Source organism: Propithecus coquereli, unplaced genomic scaffold (assembly GCF_000956105.1).
Source record: "Propithecus coquereli isolate 6110/MARCELLA unplaced genomic scaffold, Pcoq_1.0 Scaffold728, whole genome shotgun sequence".
NCBI classification, from domain to species: domain Eukaryota; kingdom Metazoa; phylum Chordata; class Mammalia; order Primates; family Indriidae; genus Propithecus; species Propithecus coquereli.
Genome location: NW_012153374.1, coordinates 27,573 through 44,258, shown reverse-complemented (window position 1 = coordinate 44,258; position 16,686 = coordinate 27,573). Strand labels below are relative to the sequence as shown.

General features: G+C 45.9%; 2 protein-coding genes and 1 pseudogene across 2 annotated transcripts in view; 1 reads left to right on the top strand and 2 right to left on the bottom strand.

Annotated features, from left to right (window-relative positions):
* The window catches only part of FGD1 (FYVE, RhoGEF and PH domain containing 1), a 41,219-nt gene extending 33,783 nt beyond the window's left edge, over positions 1-7,436 (top strand). The window contains exons 13-18 of the mRNA XM_012661622.1: positions 3,184-3,214; positions 3,723-3,824; positions 4,194-4,319; positions 4,495-4,656; positions 5,758-5,901; positions 6,471-7,436. Coding sequence (XP_012517076.1) covers positions 3,184-3,214; positions 3,723-3,824; positions 4,194-4,319; positions 4,495-4,656; positions 5,758-5,901; positions 6,471-6,758 — 853 coding nt within the window. The 3' untranslated portion in view covers positions 6,759-7,436. The remainder of the gene's footprint in view (positions 1-3,183; positions 3,215-3,722; positions 3,825-4,193; positions 4,320-4,494; positions 4,657-5,757; positions 5,902-6,470) is intronic.
* On the bottom strand, positions 7,388-12,544 carry TSR2 (TSR2, 20S rRNA accumulation, homolog (S. cerevisiae)). The gene is made up of 5 exons (XM_012661623.1): positions 12,461-12,544; positions 12,208-12,298; positions 9,558-9,649; positions 8,682-8,858; positions 7,388-8,464 (listed from the first exon to the last, which is right to left on the bottom strand). The coding sequence occupies exons 1-5, from the start codon at positions 12,542-12,544 to the stop codon at positions 8,330-8,332; spliced, it is 579 nt and encodes a 192-aa protein (XP_012517077.1). The 3' UTR covers positions 7,388-8,329.
* A 3,263-nt stretch (positions 12,545-15,807) lies between these two features.
* LOC105824246 lies at positions 15,808-16,165 on the bottom strand (annotated as a pseudogene).
* Between the last annotated feature and the right edge of the window lie 521 nt (positions 16,166-16,686).

Genomic DNA, 16,686 nt, shown 5'->3' with positions numbered 1-16,686 from the left:
TTTGAGGTTGCTGTGAGCTAGGCTGATGCCACAGCACTCTAGCCCGGGCAACAGAGTGAGACTCTGTCTCAAAAAAAAAAAAAAATTTAACAATAATAGCAAGGGTAAAATGCCCAGCCATTTAACAGAAGAGCTTTCATATCCATCTTGTACTTGGATGATTATAATAATAGCTCACATTTCATGGAGACTTTTGCGCCAGGTACTGTTTTAAGTGAATTTTAATTTAAAAATTTAAGTTAAAATTAACTACTTGAATGCTTACAACAACCCTTGAAGTAGCTACTGTTACCATCAACTCATTTTACAGATGAGGAAACTGATGAATAGAACAGTTATGTGCTGTGTCCAAGAGCCCTGAGCCAGAAGGGAACAGAGCTGGGACTGGAGCTCAGGCCATCTGGCCCTGGAGTCCATGTTTCTAACCACTGTCCATGCTGTCTTCTGAGGGCCCAAGTGGTATCAAGGGTATCAAGGTCACAGTCAGGGCCAGAGAACTGGATGCACATCAGGCTGCGAGGAAGTGAGAAATGACTGGTTGGGGCTGCATGGAGGTGGGAGGGAGAGATGAATGTGGGCTAAACGGTGTCCTCCTGGAGGATGAAGTGAGCCTAGAGCGGATCTTGAAGATCAGGGAAACTGAGAGAGCCCAACAGAGGCCTACTGTGAAAACAAAGCAGACTCCCGGTTCATCCAGGAGAGTGACAAGCCACGTGAGAGGGACACGTTGTCTGCAGAGAGGGAGGGGTCTACAGAGGGACACTGGGCCTAGAAGGGGCTGCTGAGCAGTATACGGTTTCCTCCTAGTGGCAGTGGGAAGGCATAGAAGGTTTCCTTTGCAATCACTTTTATCATTTTTACTGCCCTTAAAATTTTTTTTGTTTGATGAAAATTTTCAAATAGCCAGAAAAGTAGAAATACAGCAAGCACCCATATGCCCACAACTGAGACAACCTGTTCTCAACCTTGGTGACCCTTGGAATCAGCTGGGGAGCTTTTTAAAAAATACTGATGCCTGGGACCCACCACCAGAGATTCTGATTTAATTGGTATGGAGTATAGCCTGAACATGGAGAGTTTTAAAAGCTCTCCACGTAATTTTAATGTATGCATCAGGGTTTAGAACCACTGATTTAAGAGTCAACAACTATTGACATTTTGCCATATATGTCTTTTGCAGAACCATTTTAAAGTAAGTTACAAATATCATGTCACTTCACCCATATATACTTCAGCATGAATGGCCAGAAACACTATTATGGCTCTTAAAAATCAAAAGCAACACTTGTTTACTGCAAAGAAATTATGAATTAGAAAATATAGATAAGTCAATTTTTTAAAACAATACAGTCAGAATAAAGTACAATCCCACCAGAACCCTACCACCCAGAAATAACCCCTTTCAGGCCCTTTCTTTCCACATTTTATTATGAAAGTTTTCCAAAATATAGAAAAGTTGAAAGAATTATACAGTGAACACCTATAAACCTACCATTTAGATTCTATAAGTGTTAACATTGTGCTAAATGTACTTTATCACATACAGGTATCCATCCTTTTATCCATCCACCAATCCATCTGATTTTCTTAATGCATTTCAAAATAAGTTGCATCCATCACTACACACCACCCCTCAAGAGTCTGGCATGCACATCATTAACTAGAGCCCAGTATTTGTTTAAAGCCCCCACTTTTCATGAGGCAAAATTTTCATACAGTAAAATGCACAGTTCTTAAGTATACCATGGATGAGTTTTGACAAATGTAAACACTCATGTTACATAAATATTTTTATACAAAAATGGCATACTAGATACATTTTATATATGTTCTTTTCACTTAACATAAACATCTTTCTACATCATTAATTTTCTCTTGCAGTAGTGATGTGCCATCATTTTTTTTTTACCTGATTCCCTGTTGTTGGACACTTAAGCTGCTTCCAATTTTTCACTATAATAAATATTAGTAACACATTTCAATGAATATTCTTGTAGCTAAATATTGACTCAAACCCTTAATTTTTCATGAAGTGGTTCTAAAGATACAGTCAGACTTTCATATTAGAAAAATACTTTTGATGTCTGAAGTGTAGATATGGAAGGAAATTAAAAGAGACCAGATAGGAGGCAACAGAGAGGCTGGGTTCTATTCCTAGTGAGTAGACGGAGGCAGGAGAGTCAGGGAAGGAAGGCAAAGGAAAGGAGAACTCACGTTGATTGAGCATCTAGTGTACTGGACATCGTGCTGGGCACTTTACACAAGTCACCTCAGTTACTGATCGGAACAACCCGGACAGTGATAATCATAATCTCCATTTTACAAATGAAAAAAATAAAAATAAAAACTGGCTGGGCACAGTGGCTCACACCTGTAATCCTGGTACTCTGGGAGGCCGAGGAAGGAGGATCACTTGAGGTCAGGAGTTCCAGACCAGCCTGAGCAAGAGTGAGACCCACTCTCTACTAAAAAAATAGAAAAAAATTAGCTGGGCAACTAAAAATAGAAAAAATTAGCCTGGCGTGGTGGTGTGCACCTCTAGTCCCAGCTACTTGGGAGGCTGAGGCAGGAGGATCGCTTGAGCCCAGGATTTGAGGTTGCTGTGAGCTAGGCTGACACCATGACACTCTAGCCTGGGCAACAGAGTGAGACTGTCTCAAAAAAAAAAAAAAAAACTGCCCTCCTTTTTCAAACTTGACATCCTAGCAACACAAAATTATTGATGTGGTTTCTTGTATGTTCCACTGTCTTTCTCACACAATTTACCCTTACCCTTCTACCTGAGGCCTAGCACCTCCTTGAGAAAACCTTCCTTAAAAGTCCCCACCCAGACTTCAGGCTAGGGCATGTTCCCTCCTCTAGGCTCCTCAGCCCTATTTTCAGGGCACTGATCCATCCCCCAGCATTGTCCCCGTCTGTCTCCTCCGCTAGACCATGAGCCCCTTGAGGGCAGGGTCCTCTCTGGGGCCTAAGTTCCTAGCACAGGGTCTGGAAGGTATTAGTAAATGTTGAATAAATAAACTCAAACAGGTTAAGTGACTTGCCCAAGGTCACACAAGTAATAAATGAAGAAGCAGAGGGTCAAACCCAGGTCTGTCTGACTCCAAAATACCTGCTCTTTACCACTCTGATTGCTTTTTCTTGGCCTGCCTAACCCAACATCTTGCTTTTTTTCTTCCCAAGGACTGAGGAGGAGAAGAAAGACTGGGTCCAGGTAACATCCAAGAAGGCTTTGTGGTAGGGGGCTGGAAGAGTATTAACAGGTCTCTGAGGGGTTGGTAGACTCTCCCCCAAAACACATCTGACCAGAATGGGCCTGGACACCTGCCTTCCAACAAACTTTACCATCCCCATATTACAGATAAGCAAGCTAAGGGGTGCAGAGGTTAAGCAGAAACTCACAAACTCTTCTTTAAGAAAGCTGGTTACTCCGAGGGTGTAATCCCAGTGAGTCAAGCCCTGTAAAGTTTTAAACCCAGACAATGGTCAGGAAGTCCGCCTGAGGTTTTTCAGCCACTGCTCCCCATCCCCCATTTTACAATTTTAACACTGTGACCTAGATTTGGGAAGGGATTTGCTCAAGATCGTCTGCCTAACAGGGACAGAGCTGGGCTAGAACCCAACTTTTCTGACTTCATGCTAGGGCATAGGAAAGAGAGGTGAGAGTTGAAGTGGGTGGCTTGTGGGGTGATCTGACCTCATTTCTTATACCTCCTCCTCAGGCCATCAACTCCACCCTCCTGAAGCATGAACAGACGCTAGAGACCTTCAAACTATTGAACTCAACAAACAGGGAAGATGAAGACACGCCCCCCAACTCTCCAGTAAGAGTCCCCACTCTCGCCCCCTGCACTGGGACCCCTTCCAGGCCTCCAAGTCCTCACTTGACCTTGAGATGATCCTCTCCCGTTCCCAGAGGGTAAAGACCAGAGAGGCAATGCATGACCTCAGAAGCCCAGTCTTCTATTGGGTAGGGTTACAGAGAACTCACTGGGGAAACCAAGGCCCAGAAAGAAGTGACTTGCCTTCAGTAGCAGTGAGGTAGGAGCAGAGCCAGGACTCAAGGCAGGTCTTCTGAAAGTGTCTGCTGCCACCCACCCTCCTGCCATGATGATCCAAGCCTAGGGGCAAGGGCTGGCTGGACAGGGAGGGAAAGTAGCTGTCTCTGACCTGGGACCCGACCCTCCCCCCAGAACGTGGATCTTGGGAAGCGGGCACCTACACCCATCCGGGAAAAGGAAGTAACCATGTGCATGCGCTGCCAGGAGCCCTTCAATTCCATCACCAAACGCAGGCACCACTGCAAGGCCTGTGGGCATGTGAGTGTTGGGGGGCAGGGGCAGAGCTAGGGAGGGGACAGGCTGACAGCCGGAAGACCCACATGTGAGTGGGTACCCTCCAAGTGGGGGGGGGCACAAGTCTGCTGTGGGAGTTGGTACACTGAAGGGGGAGGCTTGCTGGAATCAGGCTGCTCTTGCCCACTTGCCACCCCAGGTGGTTTGTGGGAAGTGCTCTGAGTTCCGGGCCCGCCTCATCTATGACAACAACCGCTCCAACCGCGTGTGCACTGACTGCTATGTGGCCTTGCACGGGGTGCCCGGGAGCAGTCCAGCCTGCAGCCAGCATACACCCCAGCGCCGGAGGTCCATCCTGGAGGTAAGAGCCAGGCCCCTGACTAACTTTATCACAGTGACCAAATGGGCTCCAACCACTTACCCAGTGTGACTGGGGAGGGCCTGGGCCGCTCTGAAACAGTAGGGTGCTATGTGCATCCACTGATCAAGTGACCTAGGCGTGAGTAAATTGAGTACCAGAGTGAATGAAAGACAGTAATTTTTATTGGCGTGCTTTAGACATTTAATTCTCACAGTAACTATTCTGTCCATGCCATTATTATCCTTATTTTACAAATGAGGAAACTGAGGCCCAGAGACGTTATTTGCCCAAGATACACAACAAATAAGTGGCAGAGCTGGAATTTTTAAAAATTAACAAATTGCCTTTTCTTATTACAAAGTAGCATAAGTAGGACAATATGAAGAAAAAAATAATACAACACCATATTCCTTATACCCAAAAGTTACCACTGTTAACACATATCCTTCCTATCTTTCCAGGCACGTGCATATACACACATTTTTAAACAAATCAAGGCATTTATTTTAACACTTAAGAACACTTACTCTGTGCCACAAACTATTCTAAATGCTTTGCATATATTAATTCATTTAATCCTCACAACAGCTCTTGGTGTTCTCCTTCCAAGTCAATACATTTTCATCTTGAGCTGGGATTCTGAGCCAGACTGTGTTATCCAACAACCCCTGCCACCACCACATCCACAATGCTAGATTGCCTCTTGCTGAGTGTAGGGAGATGGATGTGATGAAAGAAAAAAGGTGAGCCGTAAATGCATGAATGACTTTAGGAGAAAATGGACTGACTGAAGAAAGAACACCTGACTGGCATTTAGATGCCGCCACTAAGATCTGTACACCCCTCTACTGGCTTTCAGGCCAGGCAGCAGCCATGGCCTGAATCAGGCAGACAAGGCTGGCTTTGAATCTCAACTCGAGCTGACTCACTGGGTGACACTGGGCAAATCACTCCTGCCACCTGAGCTTCAGGGTCTTCAGGAGACATGGGAATAGCAGTCCCTATACTAAAGGGGGTGTTAATGCCAAGAGGAGCCAGGCTAGGCCTTCTGTCAATATTGATTCCACCCCCACCTCCTTTGCCCCATGTCTCTGGCCACAGAAACAGGCCTCAGTGGCTGCGGAGAACAGCGTCATCTGCAGTTTCCTGCACTACATGGAGAAGGGTGGGAAAGGATGGCACAAGGCATGGTTCGTGGTCCCAGAGAATGAACCCTTGGTGCTATACATCTATGGAGCCCCTCAGGTGTGTATCCTACTCCTTTGAGTCCTTTCAGCCACCTGGCAAAGCCAGGCTTCCCCCACTTCCTCCCAGTCCTTGACCTTTCCTTGGCCTTGGGGGATAGGGTGAGCCTAGCTCAACCTAGAAGGAAATCAGAAGCCCCACCCTTGGGAGATAAAGACGGTCCAGAGACAAGGAGTGATTGTGGGCCAAGGTATGTAGGGAAAACTGGGGTGAGATGGGGGTGGGGCTGGCTTCCTGGAGGAAGCAGGAGTGGAGATGGGACACTGCTAGGTCCAATTTGGAGTGGGAAAGAATCTGCAGATGGGGCAATAGTGCAAAGGCCTGAAAACATTTTTTGGTATGCTAAAGAGAATAGCTCAGCTGGTGTGGGATTGTAGGAGACAACAGGTATTTGAACCAGCCTACATTTTAGCCCTAGTTCAGACATTCTCCTATTCATAACAGTAGAGTCACAGAAGGTTCTTGAGCAAGGGTAGGAAAAGAGGCGACCAGATGCAAAACTAGTTAGAAGTTGGGGCAGGGGGAAGGTCCAGCCCCAGGGTGACCCCAGCTGTGTCCCTCTTCCCCAGGATGTGAAAGCCCAGCGCAGCCTGCCCCTCATTGGCTTTGAGGTGGGGCCTCCTGAGGCAGGGGAGCGGCCTGACAGAAGGCATGTCTTCAAGATCACCCAGAGCCACCTCAGCTGGTACTTCAGCCCTGAAACAGAGGAGCTACAGCAACGCTGGATGGCCGTGCTTGGCCGGGCAGGCCGTGGGGACACGTTCTGTCCAGGGCCCACACTGTCTGAGGACAGGGAGATGGAAGAGGCACCGGTGGCAGCTTCAGGAGCCACTGCTGAACCCCCCGAAACTCCCTAGACCCGAGACAAGACCTAGAGCATTGGGGTGGAACTGGGAGCCCCCACCCCACACTCTAGCTGCCCATATCCAATTGGGGGCTCCAGCCCCTTCCCTCCCAGCTCAGTCAATACTTGAACTTCCCATCATGGGCACTTTCAATCCCAAATGCTGGGTCTTGGGTTTTTTAACTCATCTTTTAACAAAACGTGGGCTTTTAAAAGAAAATATTCCTACAGTGATGTTAATTTTTTCTTAATCCCTATACCCAGGGAGGGTGGGAGCTGTTGCTAGACCCACCTGAATCAGGCCATTCCCCATTCCCCCACCCCCACCCCCAATTCCCCAACACCCTACAGATCCTGCCTCTACCCAATTCCTTCCAAAGCATCAGAGGCAGGAAACCTGGATTCAAGTGCCAGCTCTGCCACTGACCCTGGGGCCCCAACCCACCCCTGCCACCTCAGCCAGTGTCTTCACATGTACACCTCCACTCGGGTTAGTGACTAGACCCTTCCTGCCTCTCCCATGGCTTACAGCTTCTACCCAGCCCCAAGGCTACCCAGTATTTTATCGTCCAGACCCATGGCAGGGCCACTGGGCAGGACAGGGGAATGAGGGGAGGACAATGGATACCCTTTGTTTTGTTTTGTTTTGTTTTTTTAAGAAAAAATACAGTTTATTTCTGGCTTACAGTAACTTTCAGAGCCCTGCTGTGCTCTGCTCGTGCATCTGTTTGTTTGTCCGAAGTACCAGGCTGTTAGGGTGGGCACAGAAACTGCTCCCTTGCTGAACTCTGAAGCTCAGCTCCTAGAGGCTGATTCCAAGGCTACTCACAAGTCAAGCCACAGATTAAACAATAAGGTATTGTTTATTAGGATCTCAAGCCTCATCCCTGGACCTAAATGGGATAAAGAGTAAGGAAAGAGGCTGGAGGAGATAGAAAACAAAGCTCAGCTCTCCCAAGCTCACCACCTAACCATGGCCTTAGAATTCCTGAAGGAATGCAGGGCTGGAGGCTGGGCTGCAGGAAGGGAATACTCCTACACGGTTCCATGTTTTGGGCAGGGGTACAGAGCTGCCCAGTGTGTTCGGTGGGGTGGGATAAGGGAAAGGCTCCACACCTACTTTCGTTCACATCTTTTAACTATTTTCTCTTCCGTTTGCATGTTCATCTCACCATTCCTGACCCAGCCAGCCCCCCAGCACTGAGTACTGGTTCTCCTGCTGGTCCTCTCCCTCCACACATCCACCTGCCCACTGTCAACCACCATCTAGCTCCTCCAGCCACACCCACACCCACTCATCCCCCTCTTCACAATGACTGCACCCAAGAGACACTGTGCTGGGAAACCCGTCCTCATCACTCAGATGGTAACTTAAGGCCCAGGGGGATATGCTGGACCAGGTCCAATCACCCCCAAAACCAAGGACCCTAGGGCTTTTCTTCCCTTGGAGGGAGCTGGATAAGGGAACAGGAAAGAGGATAAGGATGGGGTAACCAGTCCAAAGGTCTATAACCCTCCAAAAAAGCCCCTAAAAAGCAAGTCTCAAAACTAGCAAATAAGGGCCCAAACCATTTCCAGACCCACTCATTTCTTTCTCCGGACAATGGTCCAGCCATCTTCCACTATATCTTCTTCCTTAATAGTCTGAGACTCTGGATCAGAGGGTTCAGGCTGGGAGCAGACTCCATCTGTAGCAGCCCCATCATTTGTAGCTGAGACCTGGAGGGGAAATACGAGAGCTAAATACATTGGCCAATGAGGACTCAGGATCTGCTCCCAGCTTTTCCAGGACTGGCTATGTGACTTTAGGAAAGTTCCCTGCCCTCTCTGGATGATACCACCACCACCACCCCCACCTCTGTGAATCTAGCTTGCTCTCCCAGAAAACTGAAAACACCTGTATCCACCACACACACCCACGGGGCACCCACTTCACCTCCATCTCTTCCACACTGCCCCCATCATCTTCATCCTCATCAGTCTCTCTGGCTGTCTTAAGTGCAGTGGCTGTGACCCCGCACTTTCTCTGAGTGATGTGGGACGCCATCTCCTTTAGAGCAGCCCCATCACCTCTCTCGAAGTGGTAGAACATGGTCTGCAATTGCTGGCTCACCTACAAAGAAACATTCAACCAGCTTGGATTTTTGAGAAAATCTATGCAACCAGCCCATGTTTGCAGCAAGAGTGGGGTGTGGGTTGGAATTTTCCAGAAGAGAACAGGTATCTTTCCTCCCCAAGGAGTTCACCAATGAAGCAACCACATATGAAGGGCTCAGGTGAGGGCCCGAAGCATCAAAGGAGGGCCTAATAGCAGAGAAGGCACTAGAACTGGTCTTTGAAAAAGATATAAAAGGGAAGGCAATCTTATCAGGAGGAGCAATGTTAACCAGAGCAGGGGTGAAAATGTACCTGCCCTGCCCTGCCCTGCCCTTGGGATGGGGGTGAGGAACAGGCCTGCCTGGGAATGGTATATGGAGAGACGCAGGGTTTGCAAAGACCTAGAAAGACTAGACTTGTTCCTCTAGGCAACAGGGAGTCATAGAAGGGTCTTGTGCAGGACCCAAGAGAAGAATGGTTAGAGCCAACAATCTTGGCCCGAAACAGACAGTTGGGGAAAAGAAAGACCGCAAGCGGCCGGGTGCGGTGGCTCACGCCTGTAATCCCAGCACTCTGGAAAGCCAAGGCAGAGGATCACTTGAGCTCAGGAGTTTGAGACCAGCCTGAGCAAGAGTGAGACGCCATCTCTTAAAAAAAAAAAAAACCACAAAGACTGCAGGCAAGGAGACAGCAGCTATGCCCACATTGAGCTTACCTGGGGCAGACTCCCATCCTCCACTACCGTATCAAATTCATTGGTCATCAGCTCCCTGAGGAAGTCCTCCACCTCATCTAGCTCCAAGTCAGCTGAGTAGAAAAGGACAGGTCCCTTTGGTCAAAGATCAGCCAACTTCATCACTCCTGCCTACTACTCTTCAATACCTACTTGGTGGATCTGCATCTGGTTGGTGGGTAAAGGCCCAAACTGTGACTCTTTCATTTGCTAGAGTGCTCCGCATTCTAGGTTTTAACATGGTTTTTTTTAAAAACCCACTAAATTTTAATACCTAATTTCCAATCTCTTGAATCCTACCAAGCCCTTTTCCCATAGCTCCCAGCCCCACACTCGCCCTCTTTTGTTCAGATTATTCTAACTGGCCTCCCCTCTGTGTGACCTTGAGGAAGCTACTGATTCCTCTCCAAGCCTCAGTTTTCTTATCTGTAAAGTGGGGCAAATGGTGGCCTCCTCAAAGGTCTGTTATGAGGAGTCATCCAACACAATGCCTGGTACAGGGGAGATCCATAATCCCTGTTAATTTCCCATCACTCAAGGGCTGAAGTTTTTGAAGTGTAGAGATCTTCACAACTGTGGCTCCACTAATATAGGAGGCCACAGACCAATGGGACAGGTAAGAAGAAATGGATGTAGTACTTCCAATGATGAAACTATCATGACCTTGACACCAACACCCTATCGTATGACTTTGGCTGAGCCCTCCTCCCTGGGCTTCAGTTATCTTATGGGCCCATGCTCTATTTTTTTCTGAATTAGAGAGTAACTCAAGAAAGTCTTCCACAAAGCTCCTCACCCTTCTTCCCTCTATATGCTCTCCCTGGGAGAGCTCATCATCCACCCCTTTGGCTTTCCCTACCATTCAAATCTAATATTCTCCAAATCTGTTTCCAACTCAGACTACTCTGTGCCTGGGTGTTTCACAGGTGCCTCAGACCCTCCATATCCAAAACCAGACTTATGACTTTACCCTCCAAACTTGCTTCTCATCCTCCCGGATTCCTCTATTCCATAAAAGGCACCTAATCCACCCAGTGACTGAAACCAGGATCCTGCCTCTTTTTCCCTCCCCTCTACAATCGTGCACTCTCCAAGGCTCTAATCCACCTTCTTTTCCATATCTATTGCCATTGTCCTACTTCAGGCCTCATCATTTTCTAGATAAAAACAGCCTTCTCATCAGTCTTTCCCTCTCCAGTCCATGCTCCACAATGATTACTTCCTGAACTTTCTAGCCAGTAAATCCCATCCTATTACTCACCTTAGAACCTGCCCATGAATTTTTATCACCTACTGCAGTGTTTCATAGTTTGCCTTTGAGAAATATCTGTTCTGCTGAGTTTTAAGGGAAGCTATCCATAGAAAGCTAATGGGAAACAAAAGCAAACGGGTTTCTTTTAGTGGTTCTTATTCTTACCCAAGCCTTTAATATGCTTATAAGTGTTGAAACTCCAGTGGGAGCTGAAGAAAAGAGCTTTTCTTACAAAATTTGACTGGAGAAGCTTTTTCTTCACTGAATATCTAACAGGACTAGTCTTCCATAGCATATATTTTGGCAAACACTGGCCAAAATAATAAAATCAAAGGCACGTGAGGCCTTCCATGTCTTACCCTTTTGGGAGGACTCCTTGTCCCCCATCTTCATTCTCTACCACTCCTCCACACCACCCCCATGTGCATACACCCTTACTCCAATACTGAGTTCCCTGCTACTTTCCAAATATAACACATTACCTCCTGGTACCACAGAATTTGAGTGTTGCTCTCTCTGCCTCCCCCACCTAGTTAACTCCTTCTCATCCCTTAAGACTCAGCCCAATCACCACCTCCCCTGAGAAGCCTTTTCCCCTGTCTCATGTTACCCCATGCACCCGGAGCTCCTCTTTATTAGAACACCTATCACCTAGTGTTACAACTGTCTATTTGTTTGGATCCCTGACTAGATAGTAAACTTTCTCGAGAGAAATGACTCTGCCTAATGTCATCCCCAAGGCTAGAAAATGAAGAATTTTCTAAAAACCATACTATGCACAGACCCTCTGTCAGGCCCGTTGTTCTTGTATAACCCTCAAGACAAGCCTAAAAATGTAGATTTTTGCTGTCAAAATAGCTACATGTGGTTACAGAATACTTGAAATGAGGCTAAGGCCAAATTGAGATGTGCTAAAACTGTAAAATACCAGATTTTGAAAACAATACTAAAAAAGGTGTAAAATATCTCAATGTTTTATACTGATTACATGTTGAAATATTTTGGAGACGTCAAGCTTGCTAACATACATTGTTGATTTCAATTGCTTCATGTTACATTATCAAAGTGGTTGCTAAAAATTGCAACTCGCATATTTCTATCGGACAGCGAGGGAGTGGATACTTTTATACCCATTTTAGGAACTAGGAAACTTAGTTTCAGGGGAGCTAAATTGCCTTGTCCTGCGTGATACCATACCTCAGTGGCACAACCCGTAAGGCATTGGAACCCAGGATTCTGCCTCCAAAGCCTGTATTCGTTCCACCTCGCCTTCAGGTACCAACCTACAATTGCTCAAGAGAAAATGCAGGCTCTCCGGAATGGAGCTCCTCTTCGCCACACCCCTACACAGACGGGTCGCAGGGCCGCACATGCACTCACCATTGCGGATGAAGTAATCCTCCACTGCACTCCCCAGCCACTCAGCCTTCTCCAGACTGTGCATGCCCCCGAAGCCATTCTCCACAGCGATCTGCGAACACAGGCCCAAACCCACCACGTCAGCTTGGGAGCTGGCCTGGGGTGGCCAGGGGGACCTCCGCTTACGCTGCCCAGCCAAGCCTCAGGCGCCTGGCCCAGCCAATTCCTGTTCTGCCCCGGGCCATAATCTTCATCCTGCCGCAGCCCCACTCACCTGCAACGCCGGCCAGGCCTCCAGCACCGCGTGGACCCCAGCCCGGAAAAGAGCTCGCGTATCATCCCCAGAACCCGCCATCATACGGTCCGGTGCATGTGACGCCCAGACGGCCCAATCCCTGTGCAGCTTGGCCCAGGCAGAATGAGCCGGAAGCCGAGCTTAAGAACACAGGTTCTCTTTTTCCGCAGACCTGGCAGCGAGACTAGAGCAATAGAAAAGTGTATCAGAGCGATCGATGACACCACCGCAGTTACTCTCTTAAAGGACACCAAACGTGGAGGACTTGTGGGGCCATGGGTTCCGGATCCGTGGGTACTTCGCAGGAAAGATATGGGTAACTTACTACAGATACAGATTCCAGGCCCTGAGGCAGAGGACTCAGTGAGCATAGCCTAGAAAATCTAAATTTTAAAAAAGCATCCTAACTTCTATAGAACACTGCAACCAGCAACAGCGGAATACAGCTGGCCCTCTGTGTCTGTGGGTTATACATCCGTGGATTCAGCCCACCTCAGACAGAAAAATTTGGGGAAAAAATTGCATCTGTACTGAACGTGTACAGACTTTTTTCCGTGTCATTATTCCCTAAACAATACAGTATAACAACTATTTACATAGCATTCACACTGTATTGGGTATTATTAATATAATTAATCTAGAGATGATCTAAAGTATACAGGAGGATGTGCTTAGGTTATATGCAAGTACTACACCATTTTTTTTTTGTACACCATTTTATTTTATAGACAAGGTCTTGCTCTGTCGCCCAAGCTAGACTGCAGTGGCATGATCATAACTCACCGTAGCCTTGAATTACTGGGCTCAAGTGATCCTCCCACCTCAGCCTCCCCAGGAGCTGGGATTACAGGTGCCGGCCACCACACCCAGCAACTATGACATTTTATATCAGGGACTTGAGCATCCGTGGATTTTGGTATTCTTGGGAAATCCTGGAACCAATCCCCCATGAGTACCCAGGGACAACTGTACACATTTTTCTGAAGTGCACAGGAACATTCTCCAGGACAGATCATATATTAGGCCATAAAGCAGGCCTTGATAGATATAACAGGATTGAAATAATACAAAGTATGTTCTCCAACCACAATGGAGTAAAATTAGAAATCATTAGCAAAAATAAACATGTGAAATTCACAAAAATGTGGAAATTGACACACTCCTAAATAACAAATGGGTTAAAGAAAAAATCACAAGGGAAATTAGAAAACACTTGGAAATGAATGAAAACAAAAATATAGCATAACAATTTATGACATGCAGTTAAACCAATACTTAGAGGGAAATTTTTAGTTGTAGAAGTACATATTTAAAAGAAGAAAGATTTCAAATTAATAACCTAAGCTTCCACCTTAGGTAACTAGAAAAGTAACCCCAAAGCAAGCATAAGAAAGGAAATAATAAAGATTAGAGCAGAAATAAATGAAATAGAGAAAGAAAAACAATAGAGAAAATCAGCGAAACCAAAAGCCGGTTATTTGAAAAGATCAGTAAAATTTACAAACCTTTAGCTAAATTAACTAAGGAAAAAAAAAAGAAAGATGACTCAAATTACTGAAATTATGAATGAAATAGGGGACATCACAACTGACCAATATATGGTCAAAAAAAGACCATATATTGGATGATGCTATTTGTATGAAATGTACAGAATAGGCAAATCTATAGAAATAGAAAATACATGAATGGTTGCCCATGTCTTGGGTGGAAGGAGAATAGAGTGTCACCCCTAATGGGTTCAGGGTTACTTTGGGTGGTGATGAAAATGCTCTAAAATTAGATGAGGTAATGGTTGTTGTGATGGGCTAAATTGTGTCCACCACTCCCAGATTCATATTTAGAAGCCCTAACCCCCAGTACCTCAGAATGTGACTGTATTAGGAGATAGGGCCTTTAAAGAGGTAATTAAGGTAAAATGAGGTCATATGGGTGGGCCCTAATCCATTATGATCGATGTCCTTATAAAGAAGAGATTGCAGGCGTGGCACATGCCTGTAGTCCCAGCTACTTGGTGGGCTGAGGCAGGAGGATCCCTTGAGCCCAGGAGTTTTGAGTCCAGCCTGGGAAACATAGCGAGACTATCTCTAAAAAAACAAACAGACAAAAAACTAAGAAGAGGAGGAGATTAGGATGAAGACAAAGAGGGATACAAGACAAGCATATGCACAGAGACAACCATGTCTACACACAGCAAGAAGGCTAAGGAGAAAGACAAGGAGAAAATAAGAAGAAAGCAAACCTGCTGACACTTTGGTCTCAGACCTCTAGCCTCCAGAACTGTGAGAAAATTAATTGTCATTGTTTAAGCCACCCAGTCTGTGGTATTTTGTTACAGCAGCCCTAGCAAACTAACACAGTTTACTCTGTAAATATACTCAAAACCATTGAACTGTACACTTTCAATGGATGAAACTTATTGTATGTAAATAATATCTCAACAAATATTTGTTTTTCGAAAAGTAATGTAGATGATTCCCTCACACAGCAAAGGTTGCAAACTTTGCACTAAACCATGTTAACAAACAGTTCTGACACTTCTGTGCCTGTCCTTGTGCTGAAATACTGCTAGTTCATGAAATTTGGTCAATGCTCAAGAACTTTGAAGTCTGGTACAGAAGACTATCTGAGGATTATAGAGTGTGATCAGTGCCCAGGGTGAAACTATGTTTTGAAGGACCTGAATCAGGTACAATTTTGCAAGCTCTCTTTAAGAAAAACAGTACAAAATTAGATAAAAAAATATTTCTTTAAAATTATAAAAGAAATCACGAATTTTACAAATTACGAATTTTTAAAAACTGACAAATGTGGCCCGGTGTGGTGGCTCACACATCTAATCCTAGCACTCTGGGAGGCCAAAGTGGGAGGATCCCTTGAGGTCAGGAGTTCAAGACCAGCCTGAGCAAGAGCAAGACCCCATCTCTACTAAAAATAGAAAAAATTAGCTGGGAGTAGTGAGGCATGCTTGTAGTCTCAGCTACTTGGGAGGCTAAGACAGGAGGATCGCTTGAGCCCAGGAGTTTCAGGGTGCTGTGAGCTAGGCTGACACCACGGCACTCTGGCCTGGTGACAGAGCAAAACACTGTCTCAAAAAAAAAAAAAAAAAGGAAAAAGAAAAAAAAACCTGACAAATGCCACAAATATCTTAAAAACCTGAAAAAGTAAAATATTTTTATTTGCCACCTGACTCTCTACTAATTTTGTCTACGTGTTTTTGGATATAAACTCTTTGATATCCTCTCTATATGATAATCATTTTATATTACTTTCTAGAGAGAATACAAAGAATCGATTTCTTTTTTTGAAGAGTTCAACTTTTTATTGAACATGTTATAAAAGAGATTTAGTCAAAAAGACCAAAGCCCATGTCATCATCAGACTCCTCAGATTCTTTTTCTTTGCTTCTACTTTCTTCTCCTGATCTGGGGCAGCAGCAGCGGAGGGGGCAGGTCCTGCTGGTGCAGCACCACCTGCTGGAGCAGGTCCTCCAGCCCCTACACTGCAGATGAGGCTCCCTGTGCTGACATTGGCCAGGGCCTTTGCAAACAAGCCAGGCCAAAAAGGTTCAACATTTACACCAGCTGCTTTAATGAGGGCATTGATCTTACCCTCTGTGACAGTCACCTCATCGTCGTGCAGAATGAGGGCCAAGTAGATGCAGGCGAGCTCAGAGATGGAGGCCATGGCACCAGTGAGTACTGGGCTGGTGCTAGTCGCTGGAGAAAGTGAGGGCTTCGCCCCAACGTGACCTTAGCTTTCTCAGAAGGACCGAGCACCTTGATGGCAGCTGAGGAAAAGGGAAAGAATTGATTTCAATTCAATTCAGCTGATCAAATTTTTGAATTATCTAGTTTCTTTTACATGTGAGCTGTAAGATTTCAGGGTATTTTAACTTTTCTTGTGCAGTGACAAAGCTTAAACACTCTTCAAATTGACCATGCTCAGTAATCAGAGACCTGGAAGTGGCCTGTGTAAGCATGGGGTCCTGAGGTTTAAGCTTTATTATTATTTCTGTGATAATTCCATCTCTGTGTCATGCTAGAGAAGAAAGGAGCACAGGGGCCCATGTGAGTCCAGCAGAGAGTTCCTGACCCAGCCTTGAGGGCTGTGGCAGCCTCTCAGAGGAGATGGTGCCTGAGCTGATTGATAAAGTTTGAGTGGAATTTTTCTGGGTGATGGGGAGTTTGTGTGTTGGGGTGGGGGGT

What these genes read in the sequence shown, in the direction of transcription:
- TSR2 (XM_012661623.1), bottom strand. Translation starts at nt 12,544, where the DNA reads ATGATGGCGGGTTCTGGGGATGATACGCGAGCTCTTTTCCGGGCTGGG. An exon ending in AGGCCTGGCCGGCGTTGCAG is followed by an intron (nt 12,299 to 12,460) that starts GTGAGTGGGGCT and finishes CTGTGTTCGCAG; the next exon opens with ATCGCTGTGGAGAATGGCTT. An exon ending in GGATTACTTCATCCGCAATG is followed by an intron (nt 9,650 to 12,207) that starts GTGAGTGCATGT and finishes TTTTCTACTCAG; the next exon opens with CTGACTTGGAGCTAGATGAG.